The 16,863-nt window shown below is 47.4% G+C and overlaps 4 protein-coding genes across 4 annotated transcripts; 1 reads left to right on the forward strand and 3 right to left on the reverse strand.

The window, feature by feature from the left end:
• Nucleotides 1-9,011: 9,011 nt before the first annotated feature.
• GGS22DRAFT_48784 (Rad1-domain-containing protein) lies at nucleotides 9,012-10,383 on the reverse strand. The gene is made up of 2 exons (XM_047967219.1): nucleotides 10,108-10,383; nucleotides 9,012-10,053 (listed from the first exon to the last, which is right to left on the reverse strand). Exons 1-2 carry the CDS (start codon nucleotides 10,280-10,282, stop codon nucleotides 9,263-9,265), a joined length of 966 nt encoding a protein of 321 aa, XP_047816014.1. The 5' UTR covers nucleotides 10,283-10,383; the 3' UTR covers nucleotides 9,012-9,262.
• Nucleotides 10,384-11,053, reverse strand: GGS22DRAFT_48778 (uncharacterized protein). Its single transcript, XM_047967218.1, has 3 exons — nucleotides 10,699-11,053; nucleotides 10,587-10,641; nucleotides 10,384-10,530 (listed from the first exon to the last, which is right to left on the reverse strand). Exons 1-3 carry the CDS (start codon nucleotides 10,835-10,837, stop codon nucleotides 10,485-10,487), a joined length of 240 nt encoding a protein of 79 aa, XP_047816015.1. The 5' UTR covers nucleotides 10,838-11,053; the 3' UTR covers nucleotides 10,384-10,484.
• A 197-nt stretch (nucleotides 11,054-11,250) lies between these two features.
• GGS22DRAFT_48804 (Bromodomain-containing protein) lies at nucleotides 11,251-12,928 on the forward strand. Its single transcript, XM_047967220.1, has 3 exons — nucleotides 11,251-11,371; nucleotides 11,440-11,561; nucleotides 11,746-12,928. The coding sequence occupies exons 1-3, from the start codon at nucleotides 11,356-11,358 to the stop codon at nucleotides 12,790-12,792; spliced, it is 1,185 nt and encodes a 394-aa protein (XP_047816016.1). The 5' UTR covers nucleotides 11,251-11,355; the 3' UTR covers nucleotides 12,793-12,928.
• A 1,738-nt stretch (nucleotides 12,929-14,666) lies between these two features.
• GGS22DRAFT_48824 (uncharacterized protein) lies at nucleotides 14,667-16,112 on the reverse strand. Its single transcript, XM_047967221.1, has 2 exons — nucleotides 16,097-16,112; nucleotides 14,667-16,005 (listed from the first exon to the last, which is right to left on the reverse strand). The coding sequence occupies exon 2, from the start codon at nucleotides 15,799-15,801 to the stop codon at nucleotides 14,809-14,811; it is 993 nt and encodes a 330-aa protein (XP_047816017.1). The 5' UTR covers nucleotides 15,802-16,005; nucleotides 16,097-16,112; the 3' UTR covers nucleotides 14,667-14,808.
• Nucleotides 16,113-16,863: the final 751 nt, after the last annotated feature.

Here is a 16,863-nt window from a genome sequence, read left to right on the forward strand (position 1 = left end):
CGGGCTGTTCTGGGGGGAAGACTCGACATATATGAGTGTGGGATCTACAATTGGTGGGTGACACAAGGCTCTGCATCCAAGGAAAAGGACCAGCTGCATGCTACATGGTATACATGGTAGTTATTACTGAGCATCTTGTCATTCGACACTACACTGTACATTGTGGCACATGTACATAAGAAAGGAATAGAGGGAGAGAGAGAGAGAGGTATAGTGACGGAATGCGGCGGCAGACCCTAGTCCGCTCTACGACACGGGTATCTTTCTATGAACCTGCACGGCGTACACGAGCGTGGCTCTGTGAAGGGAGCCCTGCGAAGCGGGAAGAAATGGGGGTCCTGCAGAAAAGAGACAAGCCTGGGTAGCCCAGTCTTTGGAGCAGGGGGTTTTTCTCACCAGGGATTCCGTTATTTTTATCGTCTATTGGTCCACTCGGGAATTACTATTCGCGCAAGTCATGTTCTCTCTATCCTGTAGTTCCCTGCTAGGTAGATAATGCTTGATGCGGATCAGCCGGGATATTGGCTGAGATACGTATCTCGTGCTGTCTGTGAGTCGATCTGGATCAGAAGTATACATGCGCATGTACCTAAGACATGTACATGTATGCTGTATTCCGCATAGCCTTAGCCTGGCAGCCTGGGGGAGCGTACGACAAACGATGTACGATGCCCACGATGGCCATGATACCACAATGGGCATATTAAAAGGGAAGTCGAATTGCCATGCTATCGTTAGGTTACATTCGTACGGGGCAATGTAGCGACTAGTTAAGGTTGACTAAGAGGTTATTGAAAAATGGACAGATAGGATATGCTCACTTTTCTCACTTCGAAATATTGCTGTCATTGTCATGCTTACCTACTACTAGGTAGGCAGGCTAGGTGTCTCCTAGTTAGTTTTTTTTCTCTCTATTTTGTCTCAATTTGACTGGCGGGTAATATGCGGTGTTTCCTGTTGGTGTGGTCTTCTACCCGCAATTAGTTGAATTTTGCATCTGTGTATCGCGGTAATCATGGCGGGACGGCACAACATCAAGTATGTAAGATATGCGGTGATCTCATCTGGTACCGCAACGGTGGAAGTATTGCTCGAGCGCATATACATATACTGAAATATCGAATACCGACTTTGCGAGCTACTTGATGAGCTACCGAGCTGTAAAGGAGGGCTTCGCTCGCAGTCCGCATTGCGCAATGCAACAGCACGTCGGTGATGGTTCCAATGTCCCCAGTGTCTCCAGTGTCCCTTGGTATAGGTAACAGCATAGCCTGCCCGCAATGGGGGGGAAGCTTCTGAGGGGCAATTGGTAGGCGCTCAACCCTTGAAGCCTATGAGGTAACATAAGCTGGAGTGTTGGCAGATTCGAGGTACATTCTTGACCGGGGGACGAAACGGGTTGTTCACAGATGTGGAATTGTATTCTGGTACAAAGTAGAAATACATGTAGGATGCGACGTAAGATAGTAGCTAAGAAGTTACTAGGCTGCTAGGTAAGAACCGAGGTTTGGTTCAAACATTGAATCCTAGATACCTGCACCTAGGTGGTAGTCTGTTAAGGGTACCTAATAGAGGCACGACTCGGGCAATCTTCCCATAATCGTAGCTGACCAGCCACTAATAAATTAACGAAAGCGAACGTGGAAGTGGACGTCATGGGCAAAAGCATTCCTTTTGTGGAAATAATGATATAATCGCGAATAGTCGCGAATAATCGTGAACAATCGTAGATTGGTCATGTTCGCGATGATCGTGATATTCCGCTAAGTCAGAATGCTTGTCGATATAAGTCAAGCCAACCATTAAAGAGAGAGGCCGACTCGACGACCTACTAGGTCTAATTTCTAAAGTAGCAAATTGAGGGAGATGACGAGTAAGGCAATATTTTCTTAGGAGTACGAGGTGTAACGTATCTAAGGGACGTAATTTCGTGTATGACTGAAGGATAGGTGCATATGAACGGCGCAGGATGGGAAAAAGAATGGACTGGATGGGTAACAGCTAGAGAAAAGGCGAAAGGCGAAAGACGATACAGTAGGTACAGTACATACCTGCCCCTCTACCATTGAATTGACTCGACCCCTCCAGCTTCCCTCTAGTTTAGAGTTTTTGCCCACTTGCCTACTTCTAGTTTGTACCTAGCACCTAGTTAATACAGATCGGGAAGCCAAGGAATCGGCACTTGCACGTGATTCCCCTATTTCTTGACAAGCGAAACACGGAAACAGCCTTACTTACAGTAAGCTACTTCCTTCTAGGTAGAGACAATTATTAGGACTTACTTGTTTCGTATATAGGTACCTACTAGGTAGGTAGGTACTTCGGTAAACAGCAAACGCATCTGCGGCTAACCTGTACGAGTACAAGATCCGTTTGTCTCCATCCAAGAACTTTAAATCTTAGGTAATACACTGGGTACATGATCATATACAATAGTACATGCAGCCAACCGTTGCCCGCTGCAGATTTTCGACTGAGCCACCACTAGTTTCTAGGTACTTTGACTCGTTTGATATCTTTTTTCAGTAATTCACCGCGTATCCGACCGAGTGGAAAATCGACGACTTTGGGCTTGCAGAACTCCAAGCCAAGTATGTTAATTCTGTTCATTGTGGCTTATAGCTAAAACTGTCCTGTCAAGCCTCGCTGCCTGTTCGCCTGTTCGCCTATTTGGTTCCCAGGATCGAATAATCGTCTCTGGAATTAAGCGCCATGTTCGAATTCAGCGGCCTATTGCATCTCATGGCCCCCATCCCCCAGACACGAAGTCTCAAGTGATATCCAGTGATGGATGTGGTCGTGTGTCCAGCTTGCACCAACAACCGCGGCCGCGCCAATGATCTCGTTATCCGGCTCGGCCCACGAAAGAGAACCCATCTCGGCTTCTCACAGTTCCTACCGTGATACCCCACAATCGACGACGTTCCTCGTCAATCGCCAATCATATTTCAGATGAACTGCCGTGTCACCTACTAATAGAACCTGTTGGCCGCGTAATGATATTCCTCTCACGATCTCGTCTAATCTATCTCCTTCTCCATCTCCGTCTAAGGAACTTTTGATTTGAGTCCGGGACTTTGGAATGATGATAAGAAAGTACTTTAGAATGGAGAGGGTTGGAGATGGCTATTGGTCATGATGGGATTTTCGTGTTGATCTGGCTGTATGGATGCATCTCACCCCAATACATTACCCGCTACGTCCGTAAGCTGACATCTTAACACCGCCCTCCGACTTTACGGGAAATACTAATAGGTCACGGACTGCGGCGCTTAGGTAAAAGCCGCCTATTACAGCGCTGGGCAGCCACCTATTTTGAATTGCTAAGCCTTCCTTTCGTTTACATGGATGTACGCAAGTTACGCACGTTGACGTTACTGCCATTACCTATTCTCCCCACCTATTCACATCCGCGAAAACCGAAATCATCTATTATTGACTCACTAGAACAGGTGATATCTGTATTGATCATCATGCTTCATCAAGCATTCAGATCGGAGTAAAGACCTTTTGCTTCGGTCCCGGCATTTAGAAGACATCCACAGCGTAAAGTCCAGAGCTTGAATTCACCGCAGGCGATAAAAACGGGCCGAGTCCGTGAACTCCATAGTGCGCTACTCCGACATTGATATTGACATGGGTCTATCGATGCCGCCCACTCTTCTTGTGGATATAGCTGAAATAGGTATAAAAATACCGTTGCATACCCCTTGCCCTTGCTATCTGATTCCTAATACGCGTACTATGTAATAATATACCTATGCACGTGTGGATTTCCGTGGTTAGGATATGTAGAAGTGGCTTGTGGAAGGAGACACTTATCGCAATCCTTTCTTTTGGGATTCTTTAACGAGTATTCTCTGAACTTTTGAAACGTCTAGTTTATCGGGTTTAGTCATCTATACGGATTAATCTTATGGGGAGGGTATAGTTATTTCAAGATGATCCCATTCCCAATTATTACCTAAGAGGCGGATGCTCTTGGTCCAAGGACTTCCACAACTGACGAAAGAACAATTTGAAATCTTGGAATTCAATAATGGAACGTCGTCTTACCCCCATCGAGAAGTCCTCGCGTGGCATGACCTATCCCGAACCAAATTCAATAGTTGATCGGGACGCTTGATAATACCATTGCGGTCTAGTCGAATACCAATTTTCCAATAGCATTTGCAGTATAGATACTGCCGTCAGACACCACTCCTCTGCCGGTAATTATAGGGGTCTTCAAAACGTGGCTGTTCTGCGAAGCGCTAGCTCGATACGGCATCTTGACAAATACATAGGTCGAGCTATTTCCCCGGTTTTTGTCCTTAGGAGCGATATGATGTCGAGATGGAATCTTCGAGGATCAGTGAACGTCACAAATATAAGCTCATCCACTCAATCAGATTGGTAAGAAATCCTTCCCCAGTATCCGAATATGAAAAGGCGTTATTTCTCATAGCTTCGTTTTTCTTAGGCTGATTTGAATATACAAGTCCGAGAATGGCTATTGTTTCTTCACTATGCTTGAGAGTGGTAGATTGATGTGGATTTGAATGGGTTCATGTTGGTAGTAAGTACTAGAAACGTCGCTCAAGGTTGAAATATCCTGGATAGGATCATGCACTCATAACCTACCTACCTAGGCATGTATATGCCGGCTTTAATTTACCATATCTCTGGTCTTGAAACCAACCATCGATCTTTCGCCGCCGACGTGCCCGAGTGGCCAGTGAGTCGTGATACCAGTCGAGTGATCTTGATCTTGTCACTGTGATCATGACTTGCAGGTCGATATCTGGTCATGTCACCTTAGCTTCGACGGTCCAGACAACATGCAGTGCTGACACCGTGCCTCTGCTTGACATTTACTCCCCGACATGTCTGCTGCTGCAAGGGGCTGACGCGACCAACCACCCAAGCGGTATTCTCGCTTCTGTCTCAGCGCCTCTCTTCCATATCACTCTTACTATACTGTATTAGATGGGTTACATTCGACCCCCAACGTTACCGATCCTGGACAGATGAAACGAAACGATTTACCTGCAGCTCTTGATCTGAGAGGCTGTTCGAATACATAGTCCTAAGGTGCATTCTTACCCCTGGCCCCTATGTGAATCGACGATCCGGGGGGGTTATCTGTGCCCACTGCCCAGGTCTACCAGGCCAGGCGTGTAATAGTATTCATCAATCCCACAACCCCGTACGGATTACGGTAAGCCGCACCGGCCTCCGCATACGTATGTTAATCGTGCCACGTGAATCGAGCCCCGTATGCCGCCATGCATCGTCTGTGCGGATCTGAAACCCCTGAAAGCGTTCGAGTATCTTCCCAGCGCGCCAAGCACGCTTCCCCAAGCGATAAAGCCCATGTCCCTACCGGGAGTTCGTTGGATTAGGACCAAACTATGTATGTATGTAATGTACGTGCCTAGATTGATTGATAAGTATCTCAGCATCTTGCCTAAAGGCTTTAAAAACACCCGCGGCATTCCTGCGTAGGAATCGGGGCTTAGATAGATCTAGTTCGTCGACCTGTCCGGTTAGTCGAATCCTCCCACGTGTGAGATAGGAGGCTTGAGCAGGGCTTATTGGCAGGTTCGGGATATATCTAAAGCATCAACCCCCGGTCGACAAGGACCGAAAAAGATCCCCCTTTCCCGTTATCCATTAGCTCGCAGATTATTTAAGGATTTTCTTTTATAATTATTCAACGCCTTGCCTTGTCATCATGAGCCTTGTCCAATAAACAAATATGCCGACAATTACCGCATTACTTGCAGCAGATCGAGCTGATAAATCGTATACCGAGGTTTCTCTTCTTTAATTCAGGGTCTCGCATCCTAAATGGCGATCCTCATCCTATCCCCCCGCACTATGACGGGCTTTTGAACAGTTGACATCACAGAGCTGCGAGCCTTCTCTGAAGGCATCGAAAATATCCAGAAAGAATTCACCCACCATCATCGTGAAGTAACTATTACTTACGAATTCAGCCTCGTAGGGTACATATGGGGAAATAAACCCACGAGGACATGAGACGTTCGCTACCGTCAAGCCAAGCATGCTCCAAGGAAAGCCACGTTGAATTTTTAGAAGCCGAAAAGCCGAAAAAGCACGTTTCAACGAAATTCGCTTGGTTAGCGTGCCTGTCCGCATCGCAACTTGGAAGCTGCTTCGACTTGTTCCCCAGTTTTGGCCTGACTCGCGATGGCCAAAGGATCCAATACATATGCACGAGGCTTACACACCTGCCTAATCCGATTCAGCAGCCCAGTCTGCCCACGTTTTAATTCGCGAATCATGGATGTGCAATAGTTTATTTTAGAGCTGGCTGGTGTTATCTTGGTACCGTACTGTGTGCGTACCTAATATGTATGTAGGTGCCTTGAATGCCTGGCAGGCCTAGGTAGGTAGGTATGTATAGCAGGTATGTTAAAAAATCTAGCCCCGTCCGTCAAAAACCCACGCCTCTTTCCCCTGCATCAAGCGAAATCCTTCGAGTCCAAGAGCTGCGAATCTGGGTTACACGCAAAACCCCCTGTCAGCGCGCCAGATTCTCTCCTACTCAACCTGAGACCAGGAATCAAGAGCGAAGGCCAATGAGTGTGGCGGGAGCCCAAACGATGCGCGAGTGATCTGCTGCCGCAAGTCGTCTTGGAGAAGGCTGCTGTCTCGATCCCGACGTTTGGAGTCGGCGTCCGCGAGGTTTAAAGTAGGTAGCATCTGTCGCAGCGCTCCTCCATGCAGCAGAAACGTTCCCACCTCGTACATACGTACACACGTACATACATACATACCTAGTAGTATGTATATCCGGTCATCGCCTCTGTAAACCGATCCTCCGTGTCGGAGCCGCACAACCAAACTTCGCTCGACGAAGAAACGGGGGAAAGACATGCACATACATACGGTAGGTGTTAAGGTGTGCAGGTGATCAGCCGTTACTAACACGGCCGGAGAAACAAGGGCGTGATAGGCGAGAGAAGTTCACGAATTCGGGCAGGAGGAAGCCTCTCACCAGCTAACGAAAGGAGTCATCTGCGTGCGTGCGTGCGTACGTGCGGGAATAAGAAGCGAAATACATCATATCATCTCCGACGAAGCCGGCCCGAGTTTCGCGCCGCCGCGGCGCCTTATTCTTTTTTTCTCTCTTTCTTGATTATCTTGATGAAAATAAAGTACCTAACGCAAGAAAAAAGCAAGGCGAGAAAGCAACGTCGTACGTAATAAGCGTAGGCTTGTTAAGCCGCGACGCTTATGTTACCAACAGGAACATACCAAGACTCAGAAATCCGGGTTTGGCGAGAGTCGGCAAAGCGTCAAAAATGCAATTTCAATTTCAATTTCTCTGGACGGCCCCTGGGGAAGGCTTTGCCCCCGTCCCACGTCAGCGGCTTGGCTTATACCTGTGCCTATGCCTATGGGAGTAGGCAGCGAAGTAGGTAGCACGTTTGAAATATCGTGCAAGCCGATAAAAGTGGCAAAAGTGGAAGCGTCTTAAAGGATCTCGTTTGCTTTTTTGATTTGGGGAGTAGTGGTGGTTTTTAGGAACGACTCTTTGGCGTGTCGAGGCACGTACGGTGTCTGAGCTGGAGGCAACGTAGGAGCATCAGCACTGGTGAGTTTCTGGTCCGATGATGCATTCAATTCGTTCGGTTTGTTATGTTCTTGACTTGGTTTAGAGGAGGACGTTCCACCGAAACATGAGCGAAGGCAATGGCCGAGAAGACCGGTGTTGGATCCACCGTTATCGTTGTTGGAATCGCTCATGATGATCTCGGTGGGTATCTGTATTCGGCACTCGTTGTTCCTCTGTTTCTAGCGTACCGCGATTAGATTGACCATGGCTTTCTTGGTAAGTTACATATGGTGAAAGTACCTCGGTGATGAATAGGGGCAGTTGGATTACGCGCGATTTTACGTTCTGAGATATATTGGGAAGGATCGTGAAAGATTGGTAGATAGTATGACCAACGAGTCGATAATTGATCCCGTTACGTTAGGAATTCCCGTTGTGGGTATAATGCAGTTGAAAATTCTCGCGATAAATCGAATGTGGAGCTTTGTATAATATCAACAACGTTGGACAAAAGGTCTTGTCAGTTGACATCAACGTCCGTAAATCCCGCATGGTTCAACGATGTCTCACCATCCACCCCTCTCCTAGTTATACCAATTTCATATTCTTTTAGTTGCCAATCAACATATAAACGTTACCTGTCAGAGCGTTTACTAAAACGGCGAAGTCTTTGGGTCAAGAGGGTCCATACCCTACTCTCCCAATTTAGGGGTGCGTGATAGTACATGGCACTGGTTCGAAATACCGAGCCCTACGACGTTAATTGGCTATGTAAGTTTCAACGGTGCCAGTTCGCCTGAGGGGGGTGTCACTTTGGCTACCTACCGTCGGACTTCGTGAAGGGTCGAGAGCCTAACGACAGCACTTTATGACGTAATTGTAGAAGCTTGTTCAAGATCATGAAAGGTGATACTCATCTTGGCTACCTAGATTAGCCCGGGGTTGCCGCATTGCTGGAATCGAGACTCTCTAGATTACCGTGGGGCTGAGACATTAGGGTGAGAGCTGAATAGAGATGTTTTATTAGGGGATCAGATGATCCAATTAGACACGCACGACCGTGATCTAAGCTTAGATTCTAAATACGCCATGGCGTTAGATTCTTGGGGTCGATGCGGGTGGTTCGATGTCTTATCTACTGTAACTAGACAGAGCCTAGTCGCCGATGATGGTGGCGCTAGGGACGTCGGATAGCTGATGTGCTATATACTGTACTTGTAACTTGTTGCTAGACAATGTGGAAATTGGGGTAAATTTATGATTCGGTATCGTCGTTGGACTAAGAACTGGCATGTGATGTTTAGTTTCTAGTAGTATCCAGCACGTTCAGCTGTGAAAATTTTACACAACGGTGAAGCGTCCATAGCCCTATAGGTCTGTGCCCGTCACATGCTCTTCGATCGTTGTCGTATGATCTACCAGGAAGTCCATACTAGAATCGAGGCTGGGTATCAGCTATAAGTCTACTGGCCTTGAAATCAGGAATCGTAGACATTGAATTCGGTGATTGATTTGAGTAAAAAGTCTCGAGGTGTGAATAGGGGCCAGCTAACGAATGTAAACATTTGATTTGGAAATAGCACGTTGATGAGCTGAAAAGAAACTCAATCGATTTTAGAACCGGCTAACAAACGACCGTTACATCCCGTATGACGGACATATACGCCTGAGCGGCTGGTTAGGCGTATTTAGTCATTAATCGTCTTCGTCTTCAGATTCCGTCTCCTCATCTTCTTGCGTGACATAAGGAACGAATCGGAAGTCGAGAAAGCTTACAGCACCGCCTTCTACTTCCACCATAAACTGCAAACTAAGGACGCCTTGACCATCCCCGCGAAAGCTGACTTTGTTCGCAATTCGCATAGCCTCGCTCGCTGACTTGATGAAGTCGAACTTAAAGCTCTGAACCCAGCGGTCACGTATCGAGAAGGTCTCAAGGAGATCTCGACCACTTGAAAAGTCGACACTGGCACTCCCAAGTCCCCCGCCACTTGATAGACTCAGATATGGCGCGTTTGGCGATGCAGCCATGGTGATACGCACTGGGGCCATAGGAGCTAGCTCAGAAAGAGCATCGAGGAGCCACCGAGCATTCATGATAATTTTAAAGGAAAGATCTTCGCGATCGAATGGGATTTCTTCAGGTGATTCGGACGTATAGGTCATCATATTACACTGGGTTTTGACTCCAGTTTCCTCCAAGATGATGCTTAATGGAGCACCATCTTCCTCATACATCAAACAACACGTGCCTGGCATGCCTAGATTTTGATGGTTGAAGGCATCTGCACGATAGTTACGTAGATTGCTGCGGTAGCTCTCTGCTTCAGCTTTGGCAGCTCGAGCGGCCACATCTGTAGCCCCGAATATCTGTAAGGCTTCTAATAGAGCGGCTAGATTCACTTGGAATTGCGGTAGAGTTTCTCCTTCATCAGGAATATTGAGAGTATAGGCTGTAAAAAGAGCTTTATCTAGAAAAGCCACCCCTGAAGATACGATTAGATTACCTAGTCTTAATTCGTGCAATGCTGGTGACTAACCTTGCATTACGCGCGAATGGTCGGCCGCAAACCTGATGCCATCCTGAGTTATTTGAACTTGAACCTTAGCCGTAAAGCTGATACACTTGAGTAGTTGATATATTTGCCTTGTCGAGCTCGCCACTGCTCGAAATAGTGGTTGTTGCGGCGGAACTGACCCTGTAGACGAAGCCATGGCGAATTAATATTCCCGCTTAGCTTGAGATGTTGTTGAATATGATGATTATCTTAGCGGTAATGCCGGACTTCTGTTAAGAACCGATCTCCAATCACGTTTATATAATAGTTGGAACCCAAGAGATATGTTCGTAAACCTCAATTCATCTATGATACACGCCGGCGTTTTCTAGGTTCGCGGTTTTCTTCTCGGGTATCTTCTAGACGTAAACTCCAACTGCACAGAACATGTATACCGTGCCGAACCTGTTATAGCATTAGTAAGTAGAGCACGATGAATCGAGTGGTTGAAGGTAACGTACGCAACGGCTAGCGAGGCCGGAACACCGAATATGGGAAGGTTTACGAGAGATCGGTCTAGATTTGATAAATTAGTTACCTGCAATATTGAATTCCAGGGAAGGCAATGCTCACTCAGTGCGAATGCGCCAGTCAGAGAAAGGCCGATAAGAAGAAGAATGAATGCGACTAGGAATTGGCTACCCTTTCCCACTGTAGGAAGAAATGGGCTGCCTGGTGCAGTCTGCCAAATCTCATGCAATGAAGAATCCATGAAGAATGAAAGATGATAGCTTTAGTGGGTTTGACTAAATCGACAAACTAGATGGCTTGTATTGGCAGAAATTGGTGAAAAAGGTTTACGGCGTCATTCCTTTAGAGAAAGTCTGATTCTTGTGAATTTTTGAAAAGATAACCTTAGATGATTGCATTCAAAGTTTGATATTGCAGTGTACGTAACCTCAAACCAAGCTCCCATGTCTCTTTCCTTTGCAAACAGGTGGCCTGTCTCCTTTGGGTTTAGCTCAAGCCTTATTAGTCGCCTAAAGAGCTCTTTGATGGGTTACATAAGCAAGAATTAAGCTTTGACCAATAAAAGCATTGGATCTTGATCTCCACATATTTATCCGATTCCACATCCCCAGCCTGCAGTGTGCACCTTCCCCGAATCCCCATGCGCTAATCAGTCATCAACTTCAACCTGCGACTCGGTCGCATTGGATATGCGCATACAACTTAAAACTTGCATCCTCTACTCGTCACGTCGCACTTGATGTTGGCAAGGTCGACACGATGGTGAAGGACGAAAGTAAGTTCCGTTCCTAATTTTTTTGATAAATGCTTTCGCGTCGCTAATCTCTCCATCTTACCCAACAGCCGGTAAGCGCAAGGCCAGTGACGAGCCATCGTCACCGGTCGCCGCTAAGAGGGCCAAACATGATGACACCTCAGACCCAATGAAGAAGCCCACGATCGAACCCATCCCTTTCCCGGAAAAGGTATTTCATCTCTACTCATATCTTGTCATAAACCATCTACCTCTACCGTGCATGTCTCGCTGTATTAGATAAGATTGGGAAGGATATTTCTCCCCTCTCTTTTTTTCTTTTGTGTAATGGAGGATATAATGGAATCACTACACGCGTACCGAATATGGCACAAATCACTAATAAATCGTTTTAGCCTGCCGTAGTCGAGGAACGAACCGGCGAAATCGAGTTTCGCGTAGTGAACAACGATAATGAGCGCGAATCTCTAATCATTCTGACCGGCCTCAAGTGCATCTTCCAGAAGCAATTGCCCAAGATGCCTAAGGACTATATCGCCCGACTCGTTTACGACCGAACCCATTTATCGATCGCTATCGTCAAGAAACCCCTCGAAGTCGTTGGCGGAATTACTTACCGGCCGTTTAAGGGACGCCAGTTTGCCGAAATCGTGTTCTGTGCTATTAGCAGTGACCAGCAGGTGAAGGGATACGGCGCCCATCTTATGTCTCATTTAAAGGACTATGTCAAGGCGACTAGTGACGTGATGCACTTTCTAACCTACGCTGATAATTATGCTATTGGCTATTTTAAGAAGCAGGGTTTTACTAAGGAGATCACATTGCCTCGATCAGTTTGGATGGGTTATATCAAAGATTACGAAGGTGGCACTATAATGCAGTGTTCCATGCTTCCTCGCGTGAGATACCTCGAGATGGGTCGTATGCTTCTGAAACAGAAGGAGTGTGTGCAGGCTAAGATCCGCGCCTTCTCCAAATCTCACGTTGTGCATCAGCCACCTAAGCAGTGGAAAAACAGCGTGACACCTATCGATCCTCTGTCTATCGAGGCAATTCGTGCCTCGGGTTGGTCACCCGATATGGACGAGTTGGCTAGACAACCGCGACACGGTCCGAACTACAACCAGCTGCTCCATCTACTCAACGATCTGCAGAACCACCAGTCGGCATGGCCGTTCCTTAACCCGGTTAATAAGGACGATGTGGCAGATTACTACGACGTAATCAAGGAGCCCATGGACCTCAGCACCATGGAAACCAAGCTCGAGGCCGACCAGTACGGCACACCTGAGGAGTTCATCAAGGACGCGAAGCTCATCTTCGATAACTGCCGCAAGTACAACAATGAGTCCACGCCGTATGCGAAATCTGCGAACAAACTGGAGAAATTTATGTGGACACAAATCAAGTCTATCCCTGAATGGTCGCACCTTGAGCCTTAGGTCAGGAACACGATGGAATCATTTGAGGGAGCGCAACGGGAAGTGCGACGTCGCTCACAGTACGAGAGCCGACATTGCGCAGACTTGGGCGCCGGTGTCGACCCCGAGGACCTGAAGATTGAAACTATGGAGACAAGAGACACTAAACGAAAACGAGAATCCATGGCGTCAGCTTTCAGCACCACAGACTATCTGGCGGCTCTTAACCTCGGTGAGACTATCACCAAGCCTACAAATGAAGGTAAGGAGACGGCTGAGAAGATGGATGTAGATGACGATTTTGTTTTGGCCAAAAGCCGACGTAAATCCGGTCCCGGTCCCGGTCCCGGCCCCGGCCGTGGTCGTGGCCGTGGTCGTCCTCCTGGTAGCGGCCGAGGTCGCCGTCGTATTACCAGACCTTAATCCTCTCAGCTCTCGTTGGCCAAATTTCAGGCGCTGTCACTGCTACCTTGGATCCGCAAATATTGCCGCGTATGGAGAGGCTAAGACTAGCTTAACGTAAAGGACAATTGTGCCATTGATGATCACATCACCACGTAACACCGTTAAGAAGGGAAAAAACTTGGAGACATAAGCTGCCATACTGCCATCGAAGCTCTAGCAAATACCCTCCAAAAGCCTCAGCAGTCGAAGTATCGGAAACGACATCGAACCGACCCCACTGGCCTTCTGGAAAGAGCTGGACCGAAGGACTTTTTACTTTGAAGAAGAGGAGACAAGCTAAAGGGAAAATGTTACTTGTGATGCAGAAAAAGAGAAGACGGAATGAATTGATATTTGTGATACCACACGGGGCGTTGCTGGATATGGGAGGCAGCATGTTGCATGTCGGTCACGTTTCGGCGTTAAGGTTTTTTGAGAATTTTGGTACTTTGTGCCAATGTGATAGTAATTGCTGAACTGAAAGTCAATCTGACTGTGTAGATTGCACATCATGCTAAATTTTGCTAGATGAGAAGACCGTTGTTGTAGATGAATATCAATGGCTACCTAAGGTAGGAGTACTTAGAATAACTACAGTAGTATAACACGTCCGAAGGACATCCATTATAATCGTCTAGGGATATATAGGTATCACGCGAGCAATCAGCCAATATATGTCAATCACAACAGCAGAACAACCAAATTTTCATGACCATGAACATCGAAAATCAATTTTCTCCGATCCCAAGAGCTCGTTCACCGAGCCGGTCGACTCGTTTTATCTACAGTACATGAGTAGTAGACAACACAACTCAACACAATCGCGCGCAAATTCGTTTCTCTCTGATAGAAACGCCGCATCCTCAGAAAAAAAAAAGAAAAAAAATCAGGTAACAGGCCTCCGATGAATGCGATCCACAACTCCCCGTGTAAAAAAAGAATCGATGCCTCCCCTCGGACTCCCCACTATGTCCTTTTCAGAAAGCTGGACGGTTGGTATTACTCGGTTGGTGGATGTCGTAGATTAATAGGTAAGCAGAAATGGTGGAAATCCAGTTGATTTATGTTGTCAGCCTACATAATTAGGTATGTAAGCCACTTCAACAATGAATCCCGACGTTGAGAATCATTCGTCTTGTTGACCGCGAGTACTGTATATGAACTAGACAACGAAGTGTGTTGAAGTAAACCTCGAAATATCGGTCCACACAAAGACGAAGAACTTGTCCATTCGGTTTGCCGTCGCCGTTACCATATCGTTTAGGTAAACCCAGAGCATCCAGTCTGCTCGTAAACACCCATGCAGTCATCTGAAACCACAAGCTCTCCAAATGCCATCAATATTCTCTGAACTACATCCACCCCTCGGAATGCTCATTATTAAGACGTCTTCGGGAACAAGTAGTAGCCATCCAGGCTGGAGAGAAAAACAAAACCATGCGCGAAAATGCTGAAGACTCCTGGGCGGCCATGCACTAAGAGCGGGTCGGAAGTTGAAAGAACTCGGTTGGGGTATGGGTATCGAAAAGTTTTGCGCCTGTCCTCCTCACCCTCTCGTCTGAGTCTGATGCCTAACTTCAAATTGCCAATATCCTACGGAAGAGAAATGTAGGCCTGGGTACCAGGCTGTGCTGTTCGCTGTAGGCGAACTCGTGGAGTAGCAACGGTATTAGCCTCGCTACTTGGGAGCCGTAGATCCGAGTAATCGCGTCGGGAACTCCTTCTTGACCCACTTTCCTGGGCAATGCGCCCAGAAGAACGACCATTCGACTCTTGTCCTCTGCTCGGCGCTTCGTTCTCCAGAGCATATCGGAGTACGCCATGGAGAAAGTCCGGGATGTCGCCCCAGCTGCCAGCTCGTGCTGCGCTGAGCATCCGTGGTGGGAAGAGCGCTTGTGGAATGAGGGCGACGTTATTTGATTCCCGTACGATCTGCTCTGTGAGGAAAGGAAGTTCGCCGGACTCGATTGCGTTCTTCAACCACAATTCCCACTCTTCGTCCAGAGGTAGAGAGGTGTCGCCAGCCTCGTGAAGCGCAGCTCGTTCGCGGAGGCGCTCGTTGAGGGAAACACCAACGCTCGTCAGCTCACCATCACTATCTTCTTCCTCGCCCTCCATTTCTTCATCTGGTGTTGCTGAGTCGTCCTCCAAGGTGCCAGTTTGCGTCGCACGAGCCGTCTGCGGTCTATCCTCAGGTTCGACCCACTCTGCAATTTCGTCGAAAGCAGTATCATAGATTATAACATCGGAATCCCGCTCGAAACGCTCCTTCGCCCATTTGGTGCCCTCCCATTTAGTCAGGTTCGAGATTTCGTTGTTGGTTAGACGGAGAGCATCGAATGTTCGGAAGAGACGTCGATGCCATGGCCAGCGGCTAAGCCGTATGCGGTGGATGCGATGGGTGTAATCTAGGCCAGGATACTTGGCTTCTTGGGTGTCGAGGTGGCCATAGAAGGAATGGACTTCTTGACGAACTTCTGGGATTAGGTTTCGGTGAAGGAGAGTGTGAAAGTTTTGCGGATCGCTCGGTCGGGGTTTAGGGAACATGCACTCGAAGACGATCTGATCAACCGGACGACCCTTCATTTTGGCGGTAGTAGCGGATTAGACGATAGATGCCAGACGTTCGTAGGGTAGAAATCGAAGGGAACCGAAGTGAGCGGTTATTGCTTTTTAAAGTGTGTTGCCCGTAAACAATCCCGGAGCCCAATTCTCCAAATAGAGGGTGATTGTATGCAATAAGTGATTTGTAAGTGGGACGCCCTGACGGCAGTGGTGCCAACAACAAAACTGACTAGCCCTGGTAAGATTCACAGGACACGAAACGAATGGTGATGATGGTAGATGCCTACCTAGGCTTCCTAATGAATGGTAACCTAACTTTTCCAACGTATTCACAGAGTGAATTTTGGTTGTTTTTTTTATTCCTTAATAGGTACCGAAGGAAATAGAAAAGAAACTATTCGGTTGTGGGTGTAGTCCTGTGGAGGGGCTCCGAAAAGATGAGGAGCGAATGGGATGAACGAGGGAACCCGAACTCCGGCGAGGATTATACGACGCGGCAGAGGTTGAGCGAGAGTGCGGTTAGTTCGGTCTCGATTTAAGAAATCTTAGATAATGAATGAAGCGACAGTGGTAGAGTGGCAGAGTGTCAGTCAGCTTCCAAGGTTGGGAAAAGAAAATCGACAACGGACCGAGAACGGGAGTTGGATAATTCCAGGGCGGTGCAGGTGGATTGAATGGGAATTGGATCGATCAATGCAGGAGGTGATAGGTACAATGGATATCCCTGGGGGCGGGCTGGGGCAAGGACTAGTGCAAAAGAGGGCTGGAAGGAAAGGAAACTGCTCCCTAAAACTGCCCCGGTACCATTGCGATATTCGGGTCCCAATTGGTTCCATCAATCCTAATTGGGATTGGTTCTCTCCGGTCAGGGGTGCCTGAGTATTTTAATGGTGTTAACCTAAAGTCTTGGAAGGCAACATTAAAGATAGAAGAAGAAAAAGGAAAGAACGAATCAGATGTTGAATACTGCATCTGTCGCAGGGATGTGCATCCAGGCTTTTAATTGGCTAATTGTCAGGCTCTTATTGAAAAGTACTTCGGACATACCCACTATTCTACTAGACGTCGTACTGGCAATCCTGT

The sequence above is a fragment of the Annulohypoxylon maeteangense genome (assembly GCF_022496945.1).
Source record: "Annulohypoxylon maeteangense strain CBS 123835 unplaced genomic scaffold GGS22scaffold_16, whole genome shotgun sequence".
Taxonomy (NCBI): Eukaryota; Fungi; Ascomycota; class Sordariomycetes; order Xylariales; family Hypoxylaceae; genus Annulohypoxylon; species Annulohypoxylon maeteangense.